This window comes from Pleurodeles waltl, chromosome 3_1, assembly GCF_031143425.1.
Source record: "Pleurodeles waltl isolate 20211129_DDA chromosome 3_1, aPleWal1.hap1.20221129, whole genome shotgun sequence".
Lineage (NCBI taxonomy): Eukaryota > Metazoa > Chordata > Amphibia > Caudata > Salamandridae > Pleurodeles > Pleurodeles waltl.
This window is the reverse complement of record NC_090440.1, coordinates 617,718,408-617,731,625: the sequence shown is the minus strand read 5'-3', so window position 1 is coordinate 617,731,625 and position 13,218 is coordinate 617,718,408. Positions and strand designations below refer to the sequence as shown.

Genomic DNA, 13,218 nt, shown 5'->3' with positions numbered 1-13,218 from the left:
GTGTGCATTTTCTACCAGGGCAGCGTGAGTGTTGTGGGCTGTCATGCCCTCTTTCACCCACACAGAGATAAGGATGTGCTCTCCCACTCCCCTGCATGCAGTTTGCCAGCAGATGAGCCAGACAGCTGTCAGCTTGGATGTCCCGGGCCACCTTCACCATAGCTTTTCTGACCGTGAAGGAAGGTTGTGTCAGTTCACAGCTGTCCCACTACCGAGTTCGCAGACATGCACAGGAGAGTTATGATCTTTCTGTGAGCTAGCCAGCCCAAGAGAAGAAATGTCATGTTATAATTTTGTGGGTTATAATTTTGTGCAAAACCTGTGTGTTGTTTATACTTGATAGGAATATTCCTAATGGATTGGATTATTTGTGTTTGCCTTCAGGGGGCCGGGGCCGGTGTGTGAGACATGGTGAAAACTGGTACACTCCCTCAGAGTTTGAAGCCATGGCAGGAAGGGCCAGCAGCAAGGACTGGAAAAGAAGCATTCGCTACGCAGGGAGGCCATTGCAGTGCCTTATCCAGGTACGTGTCGCTGCCTCTCTTGTGCGCCAAGACACTGGTTACTGAGGCTACATCTTGTATGTGAGATAGCAAGGCAAGTCCAACCATGTCTTCTTTAAATCAACATTCCTCTCTCTCAAGTAATCATATAGACTATCACCCTCCCCACAAACCAGTCCAGGTTCTGCTCTACGACATATGTGCAATGTTTTATTCCTAAGATGAGAACGGTATTTGTGTGCAAATGTTATTTCCGACAGTTTATTTCAACTCCCAGTGCGTCTACTAAAGTACTGACAATCGGAGATAAATAGTCTCTCCTGTAGGTTTTCACTAAATGATCATTTCAATACTCGTGTGGCATTTCTCTGTCATTTGAATAAAAACCTAATACGAATCGGTAGTCTGCGGATTTCTTAAATCTCCATTTTCTTAATGTAGTAGAATGCTCTTGAAACGTTGCATTTTATATTTCAGAATTTGTAATCCTTTTAGAAAATATGAGTATGCAGGCTTTCTAAGATGAAGTGCCTTTAGTCACTCCCACCAAGTGTGTCAGGGTGTTTGGGATTTTGTAAGCATTCTGAAGATTTAACCTTTGACAACAAACGAGCATCAGATCCCTTAAGCATGAACCCTCCATCAAACTCTTATGTTTTCAAAGGTTATTTTCTAGCCACCTTCAAACTCTTTGGCATTCTGTGAGAGAATCATAGTACTTCAGTCTTACGAAGAATGTAACAGCATAGGTTTTAAATGTAAGTCCAGAATAGCGGAATTTATTTAAGATTTTCAGGATACCAAATGGATGTATGAACCAGTTCCATTTAGTTTATCTGATATCATTTTTCCATAGATGGGTGCCCTAAATATCTGCCATAGTTCTGGATCTATGTTGGACACCTCTGTTGTACACCGTTTATTTTTGTTAATAACAAACCACCACAGTGGTGTAGTATGTTCAACAAGCTTTGGCACCGTGAGTAGGTCTATTTTTTTGGTTTTGCCATTGTGTGTGTGTTTTTTTTTTTTAACCAATATAATGAACCATTGGGAAAAAGGAAAACAGTGGTTTTTACAGACGCTGAACAGCATCAGCAAAAAAACAAACCTCAAAACACTCAGGGATGATGTATGCACTTGAATGTGTTATTGTGCATGCGCATATATGCGTCATGATTCCATGGCAACCAGAGGATGATGATATATTCATGTGCATGCATCATTCTGCATATGCACATATGTTAAGACACTGAGGAGGCCATGTTTTTCCTTTTTAATTTACAGTTCCAAGATGATGTGGTAAATAAAAGAAATGTAAAAGGTGCTGAAAAGTGCATTATTTTGCCCAGAAAAAAAAAATACTTACCAAAAAGGAGGGGAGGGGGTGGTAGCAATTAAGGAGTGCGGATACAAGTAAACCCCACCAAGCAGCGGGAGCAATGGGGACCAGAGGGGTAGGAAAGAAAGAAAGGTACTGGGTGGTGTGAGGGAAGTTTAAAAAAAGTTACAAAAAAGGTGAACAGGTGTGGATGTGAGTAGGAAGCAGCACACAGAGCCGAAGAAAATACATGCACACCCATGGAGTGCCGAAACAAAAAAGGTAGGTCCCTGATGTGGAACAATGGCAGGATACAAGTTAGCCAAAGTAAAGAATCATAAGGAAACTATCATCTGGAGGTGGGGGCCAAACACAAGAAGAGGAAGGAAAACACATCAAATAAGAAGCAAGCTAATGAGAGTGACAAAAAAGCCAACCAATAGTAAGCAATGGGCTGACCCAAAGCCAAGCCATATTGGTATTATGAACAATAGGTATTCAACAAAAGGCAGCTAATAGCTACCAGTAGGCTATGCCTAAAATGAGAAAAACGTAATGAGCAATAGAAAAGGACACTGTCAGAGATTACCTATATTTAACATAACCACTCTCAAACTATTTTTCCAAGTATCACGTCCCACAAATAAGGCAGTGGTAGAAAATGTGGAGATGCATTTTTTTTTAGAGAAACCCCCTCTTTCTATATTTAGTTTTTCCAAGTAAACTCTCATAACTTTATAATATTAATGTACCATTTTAAATATTACGTCTGACATCAATGCTTCATTATAAAGAAAATAAACTAAAAGGGCTAACAACAAATGAACATACAGCTGATAACATACATCTTCATTTATACGTACGATGCCCCGGCAGATTCTTTTCAGAGGATTTCATGCAAGCTTCAGTTTTGATGCAAGCTGTGTGTAAGCCATTTCTTAGTGAAGACACACATTTTTTAACCTCAGTGATTTTAAGCTAAGCCCAGAATCCTGTGCCAATCTAGATGAAGTGTCATTTTAAACCAGAGGGCTTCAAACTGGGGTGCAGGCTCTGGTTAAGAGAAGCATCGTGCTTTGTTTTAAGTGATAAAAAATGAGCAGCAAAAGGCCACGTTGTTATAGGCCATCACTAACTTCTTTTGTCATGTATATCCTGACTGGGAGCATGTGTAAAAAGGGCAACAGAACGTAGCTGCAATAATTCAATATGTTAAGACATATTTAAACATTGCCAACTTAACAGAATAATTGTGAAAAATTGAAGGGGGCCCGATGATTTTTTTCCATTTATTTTTCCATGGGACTGCATTAAGTTTGAAAACCACTGCTTTAAACACAGTAATATCATTGAACGATGAGAAGTCTGATCAAATTTCAAATTAAAAAATCACATTGATTTCACGTTTCATCAACAGGACAGTGGTGAGATGAGTTTTATTGCCCTTTCACGTGTAAGGTTTGTGAATTGCTATGCAAGACAGGTCTGCTCAACTTATGTATCCATGATCCATGACCTTATCTTGTCTTTCTTGCTGTAGGATGAGCTCCTGAATCCTCATGCAGCTTCCTGCACGTGTGCCGCATGCTGTGATGACCTGTCTGTGGTAAGCTTTCTCTTTTCTCTCACCAGCTATGGTCAGAGCTAGACTCCTGCATTTTATTGGTTACCCAGTTTTTCTACTGTCAAAGCATAACATATATGACTGTTAGGGCAAAGCTGAAATTCATGTTCTCCACTTACTGTACTGTTTTCCTGAAGTTACCTTATCAAGCTCATATTTAGGGTCAGCATGACCTTGTGTGTGAAGGAAACATGGTTCCATGGCTACCTTACACATAATCTATCAATTGGCTAGTACCTTATGCTGTCTAATTGTATGTGAGCTAGTCAGCACGGTTTTTAAAACTCAATCCCATTAGTACGCTGCTATTTATCATGGGGGAGTTTTAAAAAGTTTTCAAAGTATTTATTTTACTGAGGAGAATTGAATTTGAGGGGAATTGAATTTGAATGTGAGTTTGCAGCAAAGTGACTGAATTGAGCAGGCGGGCCCTGGGGTGTGCAAGTGGAATCATTTTCTGCATTATTGCACTTTGGGCCTTAGTAAGCTAGAGTCGGCATCTTGGTCGGAGCTCTAGTTGTTTTGCCCCACGGCCTCTATAAAATGACAACCATGGCATGGATGTGCCGCTGGTTCACCAAAGGCAAGCCTGTCTGCTCCTGTCCACTCCCAGACAGGAGTGGGGGCCAGTACCCCATACCTCTTGATACAAAAACGTTACACATCCATACAGCTACAGTCCTCTCGAGCTGGTGTAAATAGTACCTGTCTTCATGCAATAGATCTTAAAGCCTCAGAAATGTCATGTCTGCTGCTGCAGTGAGTGTGATGCACTGCATGTTAAATTAATCTTGTGCTAGTTTATTTGTTTATTGCATTTGGTACATCAAGAATTCATTGGTTATCTCTGGTACATAATGTTGTATAGATTTCTCCACTGAGAAAAAGGAATTATAATGAAAACCTCCCAACGAAAACCGTGTAGTATAAGGTGTGGTGTATTAAGTATGGTGCACACAAGTAGATGTTGTCTGGTTATTTCTCATATGAATATAGTACATGATATGGGTTTCTGTCATTACCTAAATTGCATAGTTTGGTAGGTTTGACATCAGGAAAGGTGTCCATGATGCCTTCTTAGAAGTCCCATGGGTGGGCTTTGTTGCTCCAGAGAATAATTTCACCCATGGCTGGAGAATGGTGCATAGTTGTTTGATGGAAGAAGATTTGCACAGACCAAAAGCATCTGTGTGGCGTTTAATCCAGCAGCTTTTGTGAGTCGGTGCTGTCATTTTAGGCTAACATAATTACCACCTTACCTCAGATTACAGCTCTGCTCATTATTCATCTGCACTGTTGCTCTGGAACCATTTCAATTAAGAAAAGGCAAACACACAATTTCCTTCAAACATTTTTGATGGAAACAATGCAGGTTTTTGGTATACTCCTCTAACAATTCAAACCTGACTTTCAGTTGTCCCTCTCTTATCTGTTGTTTTTGTGATTGTATTCCACCTTTTTCTTTTCCAGGTTTTGAAAAAAGACTTTGTGCACTCAATCACATCCAAAGAGTGGCAAAGCTTGTGTGTTTTCCTAAAACATGTTCTGTGCATTGTTGTCACCTAACTACCCTGTAAGGCAATGGTGAATGGCACAAGAAAGACAGTCGCTTGAAAGTTAAATGTCATTTTTGGCTGTTTTGTGTATTTACACCACCCCACCACCGGTATATGTGACAGACACATATGGATTCAGAGAGTACCATTATTATGCATAGACTGCAGTGATACATAGCAGAGAAATGTGCCCTTGCCATGTGGAATTTTATTTTTTAATATATTTGGTAAATCACTCTTTAAAGTGGGCCATGTAGGACATCAAGGCTAGATGCTTTAATACATAAAATCAGGTGGACTACAAATTGTGAATTGTATGCCGTCACAGTGATCAGCCACCGAAAAGCTGTTTTCACAGTGTAGGTCTAGCTGGATTTTCCAAGAACAGACCAAGCTAAGAAGAAAATTCTTATTTTGTATCAGCGTGTGGGAATTGATCAAAACCAGATTGAAAAAAGTATTTTTTTACTTAGTTTCTTAAACCTTATTCAATGGTAAAAGTAGTCTTTTGATAACTTTAATGGAAATATAACTTTTAAAAGGTGTACTTTGGGCTGCTTGAACAGATTTAGAACCAGTTTGTTTCTCCATATTCTATGTTGACCTGCTAACAATTCTCCTTCTCATGGACAGTAGCTTGGCTTCTCTCCGCAGGAAGGCATGGATGTTGGCAGCAAGTAGTCACTTAGCAGGAATTAACAATCTAGTAGATGAGAACACAGCTGGAAAAAGAAAACAGCTTTCACAGTTTTTCCTTTGACATAAAGATGTCAAATGGGGCTGTAAGGAATTGCTACCATTCATTTTCATTTCCACCTCAGATGTTGGGCTCCATCCTCAGCAGGAGATAAAATCAGTTTTAGTCTTGTCAGAGGGGTGTACACCTTCTCTCCAAAAAGGAGTTGCTAGATACTAGTCAGAGCTCATCCAGATGGAGGATGGCAGAAACCATCTTGGTTGAGGGACTGTTGGTGGGTTTGCAGAAAACCAAGAGATGAGGTGCTGATAAAGAAGGAGGGTATTCTGCAGGAAAATAGTCAGGATTGGGTGTAAGGAATTCTCCATTCTTTAGCTAGGGCAATGAATAAGACTTGCACCTCATAACCGACTATACAGAGCTCTCCTGGGCACAGGAAGGAAATCTCTCAAAATGAAGACTACTCTATCGCAAATCTGATAGAAAGAAGACCTAAGGATTCCAGGGACAGGAACTTGAACTCCTATCCATGGGTCAATAGATTGACCTCTTACCTAACACGGGCCACAAAGAGCAGAAGGCCTCCTGATTTGAAGAAGTCCCCTCGGACCATTGAGGCCTAGACTCTGTAGGAACCCTGAATGGAGAGAGACCATTTGCCTAGCAGTCTACCCTGAGATTCTAGGGCTTCAAGAGTGATCAAAAGCAACTTTTACAGAACTTTTAATACAATGTAATTTTTCCTCCTCCTGAGGACTCGGACATGGTGCTGAGTGTTCCCCAGAGAAAGACACTTTTTGTGGGCAAGAAAACATGAATTCATTTTGCTTGATGCTTTATGCTGTGCTGAAAAAACTCTCTCAGTATAGATACCTGGCCTCATGAAGCCCTGTCTGACTAAAGTTCCAAGCCTTGACCCACTGGTGGATTCTGACAGCCAAAAAAGGGACTAAGTCCATAGATAAAACCTTGGACGAGGCGAGGCAGCAAATTTATCCCAGCGGAGAAACAACTTCAGCTGCTATAGACTCCAGCTTTGTCATGCTTGGACCTTCTGTCGCCAACACCTGTGGCTTCAAAAGGAGCTCAACACTGACATATGCAACTTATAAGTACCCCTGCGGAATTCAGCTTTCCCTGCTGGTGGCCAATCCATAATAAGTGCTTGTTGAGCCATTGTGCTGTACTCTCTTACTTGTTGAGCCATAGTTATATAGAATTTCAGACTACTCTGTCCTGAAGGTTACAGTACTTTTTTGTTACAGCTATATAGCTATTATAGTTGCTCTTAAAATGGATATGCTTAGTCCAAGACAAATAAAAGTAAACACTATCAAATTGCATGCTTCTAGCTTGACTTACAAAAAAGTGTAAATGGAAAAGTAGATTGACAAGGATTACTTGTCAATATCAAACCTTTTCTTGATAAAGTTTACCAGCGGAAAATTGGGAACACAGTCAAACACCAACTAACATGGCTACCTACGCAAGCCGCTCAGCTCCTGAACATCCAGACAAAACACTACTGTATGAGTACTGTCAGATATCACCAAGTGGTGGCCAGTATGCCTCTGAGAGTCAGGCTACTGCAGGGAAGTGCCCAGCGAGTACTCAGTAACGTTATGGATCCCAGCTAGAGAGGAAGCCTGGTAAGCCTGTTGCAGAGCATTATGTTGGAAGCCCAGTAGTAACAGGGTCGGAGAGTGAGCTTGAGGTCACACCTGCTTCCACCAAGTAAGAAGGTGTACTTTGAACCCAGGATGACTCACCAGCTTTAGGGACCAGATATCAGAAGAAACCCTAGGTTAATCTGGAAGAGAAGCTTATACCTGTTGCTTTGAAAGTGTCCCTGCAGCCATCTTGTTGTGAGGCAGCTGTGTTTCGTGAACCTTACTTTGCTGCTGTGAAGCATGGTGCCTGACGTCCAGATGACAGTTTGTACAAATGGATAACTGGTGTGTTGAGACGCTGAAAAGACTATCACAGCGATAACATGGGTAAACGTTCTTCTCCCTGATATACTGCCATGCTGACTGCTAGGTGTAGGAAATCTGCCTTTTCCACGTTGTCACCCAGGATAGTTCGCCTTTTTCTGGACCTTATATTTTTGCTTCCTGTAGAACTCTATGTATGTTACCCCTACTAACCAGTAGTAAAGTGCCAGTGCTTCCCATTTAGACATACTTGCATTGGCATAATATCTAATTGGTATATTTAGCTTACGTAGAAGTCACTAATGTATGGTACAAGGTGTACCCAGGACATGGAAGTTAAACACCAATAGTAGATTGCAGCACTTACTGTGCTGTCCACTACAGTGGTAGTGCAAACATCGCTTCAGGGCTACCCTGCGTAGCCTGACTGCATCAGTGTAATTTTCATACCTGTCAAAATAAGCCCTCTTCACAGGTCAAAACCTCCCTTTAACTATGATTAAGTTACTTCTGTGTATGCCTTGCAGGCCTCAGGGCATGGTGCATGCTATTTAAAAGTAGGACATGAAGAAATGTAATGTTAAGATGTCCTCACAGTGACTAGCACCCAAAGCTATTTTTCACTGTGGCAGTTCCAGCTTTCCTACAAAGAAAACCAGAGTGCAGATTAAAATACTAGTACTGTATCTCGGGAATACGGACTAGGTAGAAAAATACCTGACATCCTATTAGTCTTTAAGTGTGTACCCGATGTTCTTGGGGGCTTTAGGAATGTACTTTTGTGGTGGACCGGGACTTAAAGGACTAAGTCAAAAGGTAAAATCTTTCACTAGGACAAGCCTGGTTGGTATATCTGATCCATAATCTATCACCGTCAACCAGAAATTGTGCCTTAATCCCGATCTACTGTGACTAGTGGCTATCATTGGCACTTCACTCCTCTCTCTGAAGTCTGATTGTGCTCATGTCTGAACACTGCTTACTGCACTAGGAAAGCAGTAAATGCAGCCCCAATCATCACAGGAGATGCAAATTAGACATGCGAAGGAGACATGTCGGCTGCCGTCTGTCTATTCTGCAGCTGCTTTAATGCTACGGTTTCCGAGCGATTTATTTTTCTTCCCCAACTATTCCATTCTGCTGTCCTTTTCTTTTTGGTCTGCTGTCCATGGTGCTGTGGGTGGACTCGCTGAGGACAGCAGCAGCTGTTTGTTGTTGCGTGTGGAGCAGGTCGGAGACCCCAGGCGTCTGCTCCTCCCCATCTTGTGCATGGGTCTATTGTCTCATGCTCTTGTTACTCACAATGCACATTTCTTGGGCACAGTTTATGCATGATCTCAGGAATAATCATTTAAACTACCCCTGAATTCGTAGTGGAGAAATTTGGAATAACCTGCTCTCGCTGACAGACATGAAAGTTTGCTGGTAACACTCATGCTTCAGAAACCTCCAAATCTTTGACTCTGATTTTTTCATTTTGGCATGTGGGTGGAGGCAGGGATCGCTGGCTTTTCAGGGAGAAGTGAGTTGGTTGACATGCTTGTTAATTTAGTTATAACATCTGATATATCTATCTATTCTGTGGGGGAAATCCTCAGTGCAGTTCTGTAGTGATTCCAGATTCTGCATCCTCTCCTTTCTCCCTACCAGTCATTTGTACCATCCATAAAATGTATATCTTATTCTTCAAAAGACTCTATCTATTAAATAAAATGCTGTGTCTCGGCTGCCCCCCCCCTCACTAACAGTGGTCACCTGAATGGAAAGTTTGAGTTCCATCCTCAAGAGCCACATGGCAATTAAATAGACTAAGAAATCGTACTATCTCAGTGAAGATACAAATTGGAGCGCAATTGGTAAAAGGAGGGAGGAACAAATCCCTACATATCAGTTTGCTAGAGTGCCTCTCATCTATTCCTGAGTTCTTTCCTAAATTAACATCTTCCGAAACAGGGACTGAAATCATTCCACTTAAGGTTATTAGTGGGTCAACTTCTGATTAACATGATACTGCCCTCTCAGCAAATAAGAGTGCCTGTCCACCCAAAGTCCTACCAAATACAGGAGACAGCAAATTCCCCGTTGCCACTCTAAAGCAACCTTGAGTCACAGAGAACACGCCATCACTCACTCACTCCTTTGGACTTCAATTTGCCTGTTTCAGACACAAGCCCGTTAGTCTGTACGATCAGGAATAAGTCCACGAAAGAGACACAAGAGCTTTTCAATTGCACACCTAGGAATGGCCCTGAGTCAGCCGAGAATTTCTCTCACATGCCTTATTTTCTCTTAAGCACTTCCCTTCATCCTTTGAGGGATTACGTTTATCTCTGAAGTCTTGTAGGCCCGCCAGCGAATCCTTGAATCAATATTAACGCTCCTAGAAAAAAACATCCAGTTCGGATCACAGCCTCAAAATTCAAACAGCAATCACAAAATCTTTAATAAAGCATAATGGTACATTATGGAAAATAAAGAAAAGCAAAAAAACAGTGAAATAAGATATAATTGAGAAAATAACAAAATAAATGGGAACTGTCAGTTCTTTATGTAATCTATTCTCCGATGTTTCAGAAGTTCAGGAAGTGCCATTGAACTCAGTCTCTTGTCCCTGCTTATCTTATATTTCTTATCTATTGAAAACAATCCCGAAATACAGACTGGTATTGCAGGAATATTAGTTATTCCACTAAAAGCGTCAGAAACTATAAATTCAAGGAAAGATGCAAAATAAGAAAAGCAACATGCAGAAGTACAAAAAAAATCCCAACGTATGACTTGATCCACAAGTTAAAACGAATTATACACCAGGAAGCAATTTTAATAAAGTATGCAACAGCTCCCTTCACCTAAAATTCCAATGTTCAAAAAGCAGAACCACTCTGTCTCTTCAAGTAGGAGATCAGGTCAAGAATCCACCATCGAGTTGAATCATATGTCTTCTTCCACCCGTGCTTCCACAAGTCTTACCAACGGTGGATTTGCTAACTCTCTCATTATACAAGTTTACCTCCAAGGCAGACGAATCAGACCCAATATTTAATCTGCATTTGATTCCAAAGCTGACGAGAGATCCTAGACTTTGCTTTTTAGCATATTAAACGAAAACAAATCAAACCAACTTGCCAAACGTCCTCTTTAGTGATAACTTGTCAATATTTCTTTGGAATTTAGCAGGGTTGCATGGTGAAAAACGGAACACACTAACAAATTTGACAGTTACCCTTTCTTCGACACATTTAATATTGAGCGTGCCTATAGCTTTCTAATGCAAAGACCACCTCTGGGTTCTCCAGCCCGTCCTATACTTTCCAGAGTCTTAAACTACATGGAGACAGCGCTATGGGAAAGGAAACCAGACTATCGTGAGAGCACTGGCACCTTTTTATTGACTTCACGGCCAACTTACAGGAAACAAGGATGTGCCTTTTTGGAATTTAATTGATTGCGGCGTGCTGCAGATGTGAAATGTTCTGCCATGCAAACATTTTAAAAATTGTCTTAAGAGGAAAACTGATTTCTTCAGATAAATCTGGAGAAGCAGTTAAATTAATTACAAGGCACTTTGACAAAGGGAAGCAAAACGGAGCTCCACACTCCCCAACAAGACACCTTAATGCCCCGGATGCAAAAGAATCTACTAGTATTGAAGAATCACATACTGTAGATTACAAGTTGAGCTGGATGAGACTGGTTGTCTAGAATACCCCTTGGTGAAAACTAAACATTACTCTTCAATGAGCAGAAGTTGATGTGCCTACCCAATGGTGCTACTAATTCTCCATAGGCACGTAATGGTAACCCACTAACTGAATGTAAATAAGTTATGTTAATAGCTTTTGAGCTGTTGGTGGTTAGCTAGTTATCATCTCCCCATGTTTGTCTCTTCTAGGTCGTGTTTTTTGTAGTAATTCCCAATCGCGAATCTCCACACAAAGTAATATCACTGCATTACTCAACCTCCATCGATACAGAAAGTGACTTTACTGCCAAAACTATCCTTAAAAGAAGAAGCCGAGTAAAGGGACTTCATTCCCTGTCATCTTCCTCCACTTGAAGTGACATCACTTGTTTCCTGCCGCAGTATCGTTAAAAGACGAGGCCAGGCAAGCTGATTTCATTCCCCATCACCCATCTCCCCTGGAAGTGACATAATTACCTTTTCCCAGCATCCTTCTGTATGTTTAAAATAAGATGCTAGGCAAGAGGATTCCTGTCCCCATTATCCATCACCTCATGAAGTAACATCATTGGTTTCCCACCAGAACCATCCTTAAAAAAAAAGCCATTTAAGTTAATTCATCATCCACCCCCAGAGGAAATCACGTCTCTGAATTTTCCGAGCATCCATCTGTGCAGAAAGTAACATCGCTCCCTGCCTCCTCCTCTCTTCAGTCAACTCCTCAGAGTGTCCAGCCACCTGGATGCACCCACCTAAGGGTATACACAAAAAAGGACATTGTGTGGTCGAATCTGTTAGGGAACTCCTGTTCCACTGAAATGTACAAGAAAACTTATAATCATGTGCATAAGAAATTGGAATATTGGTTGAAAAGGGTGAGAACCTACTTCAAGTAATAATGACAATCCTTGTCAGGCTGACCCACAAAAGTGACTAAATAAAACAGCGCTTAACCCTCTAGTAGCTTAGCACAAAAGCAGTCAGGCTGAATTTACAGGCAATTTGTAAACCATTTAAGCAGCACTCAATCAGTAATAAAGTGAAAACATAGCACAAGAAAAATCCTAAACCTATTTAGAAAGACAGATTAAATTTAAAAAAATAAAGTGCCACCAAAACAACAAAAATACAATCAGGAGAACAGATATTATGAGTTACTAAGGTTTTAGGTTAAAAATAGCTACAAAAGGGACAAAGCACAAACTGGGAGTATCTGGTCGCAAAGGACTGGGACAAAGTGACGAGTTCAGGCTGTTGTGTAGCCATTTTAGTTATAGCTTCATGCACGTTATTTTAGCATACTAGGCCTGCCACTGTGCACTTTAACCGAGATATATTTTATTCAGCTTTGTTTATTACTTTAACAATAGCCACTTTTGCAGTCTTGTTTCATTTATTTCTATCTAGCTGTTTTTGCTTAGGCCAGCACTACATTCTCAAACAAAACATTCTTGTTCACTCTGTGCTTCTTTCAAGGCTGCAGTAAGATAGGTTGCCGGTGAATGCGGTAAAGGTTTTGTTTCTGGTATTCATTGAAAAACACACATTCTTACGTAGGGACATTTTCTCAGAACATCAGCTGTTTTATTATATAAACACTTCCCTGTCCCTTACACGTTAGAGGGAGATTCAAGCCAGAGGACCACAACTGTATGCTGATTGCTGAACGCTTCGCTTCAGCTGCTTATGCAGACTTCAGGCCTTTGCTCAGGTATGGGGGATGATGTCTTCCCAGGGGAACCTGAAAGGCAGAATTAGAGGTTAACATGCTGTGCTGTATTATAGCTTAAGTAGAAATAAGTCTACTGACTCTAGTGACAATATGGTAGCGTTATTTCTATGCTTCACTCTCCTTTTCACAATTCTAATTCTGTCATGCTGTATCGTCCTGGTTATTGTAG

At 40.9% G+C, this 13,218-nt stretch overlaps 1 protein-coding gene across 3 annotated transcripts in view; it reads left to right on the top strand.

The window, feature by feature from the left end:
- DEAF1 (DEAF1 transcription factor) overlaps window positions 1–13,218 on the top strand; it is a 360,680-nt gene that overhangs the window by 137,663 nt on the left and 209,799 nt on the right. For all 3 annotated transcript variants that reach the window (XR_011201388.1, XM_069223092.1, XM_069223091.1), the window contains 2 exons: window positions 385–524; window positions 3,365–3,430. Coding sequence is in view for 2 of the 3 variants with exons in the window: in XM_069223092.1 (XP_069079193.1) it covers window positions 385–524; window positions 3,365–3,430 (206 nt within the window). In the remaining variant the exon portion in view is untranslated. The remainder of the gene's footprint in view (window positions 1–384; window positions 525–3,364; window positions 3,431–13,218) is intronic.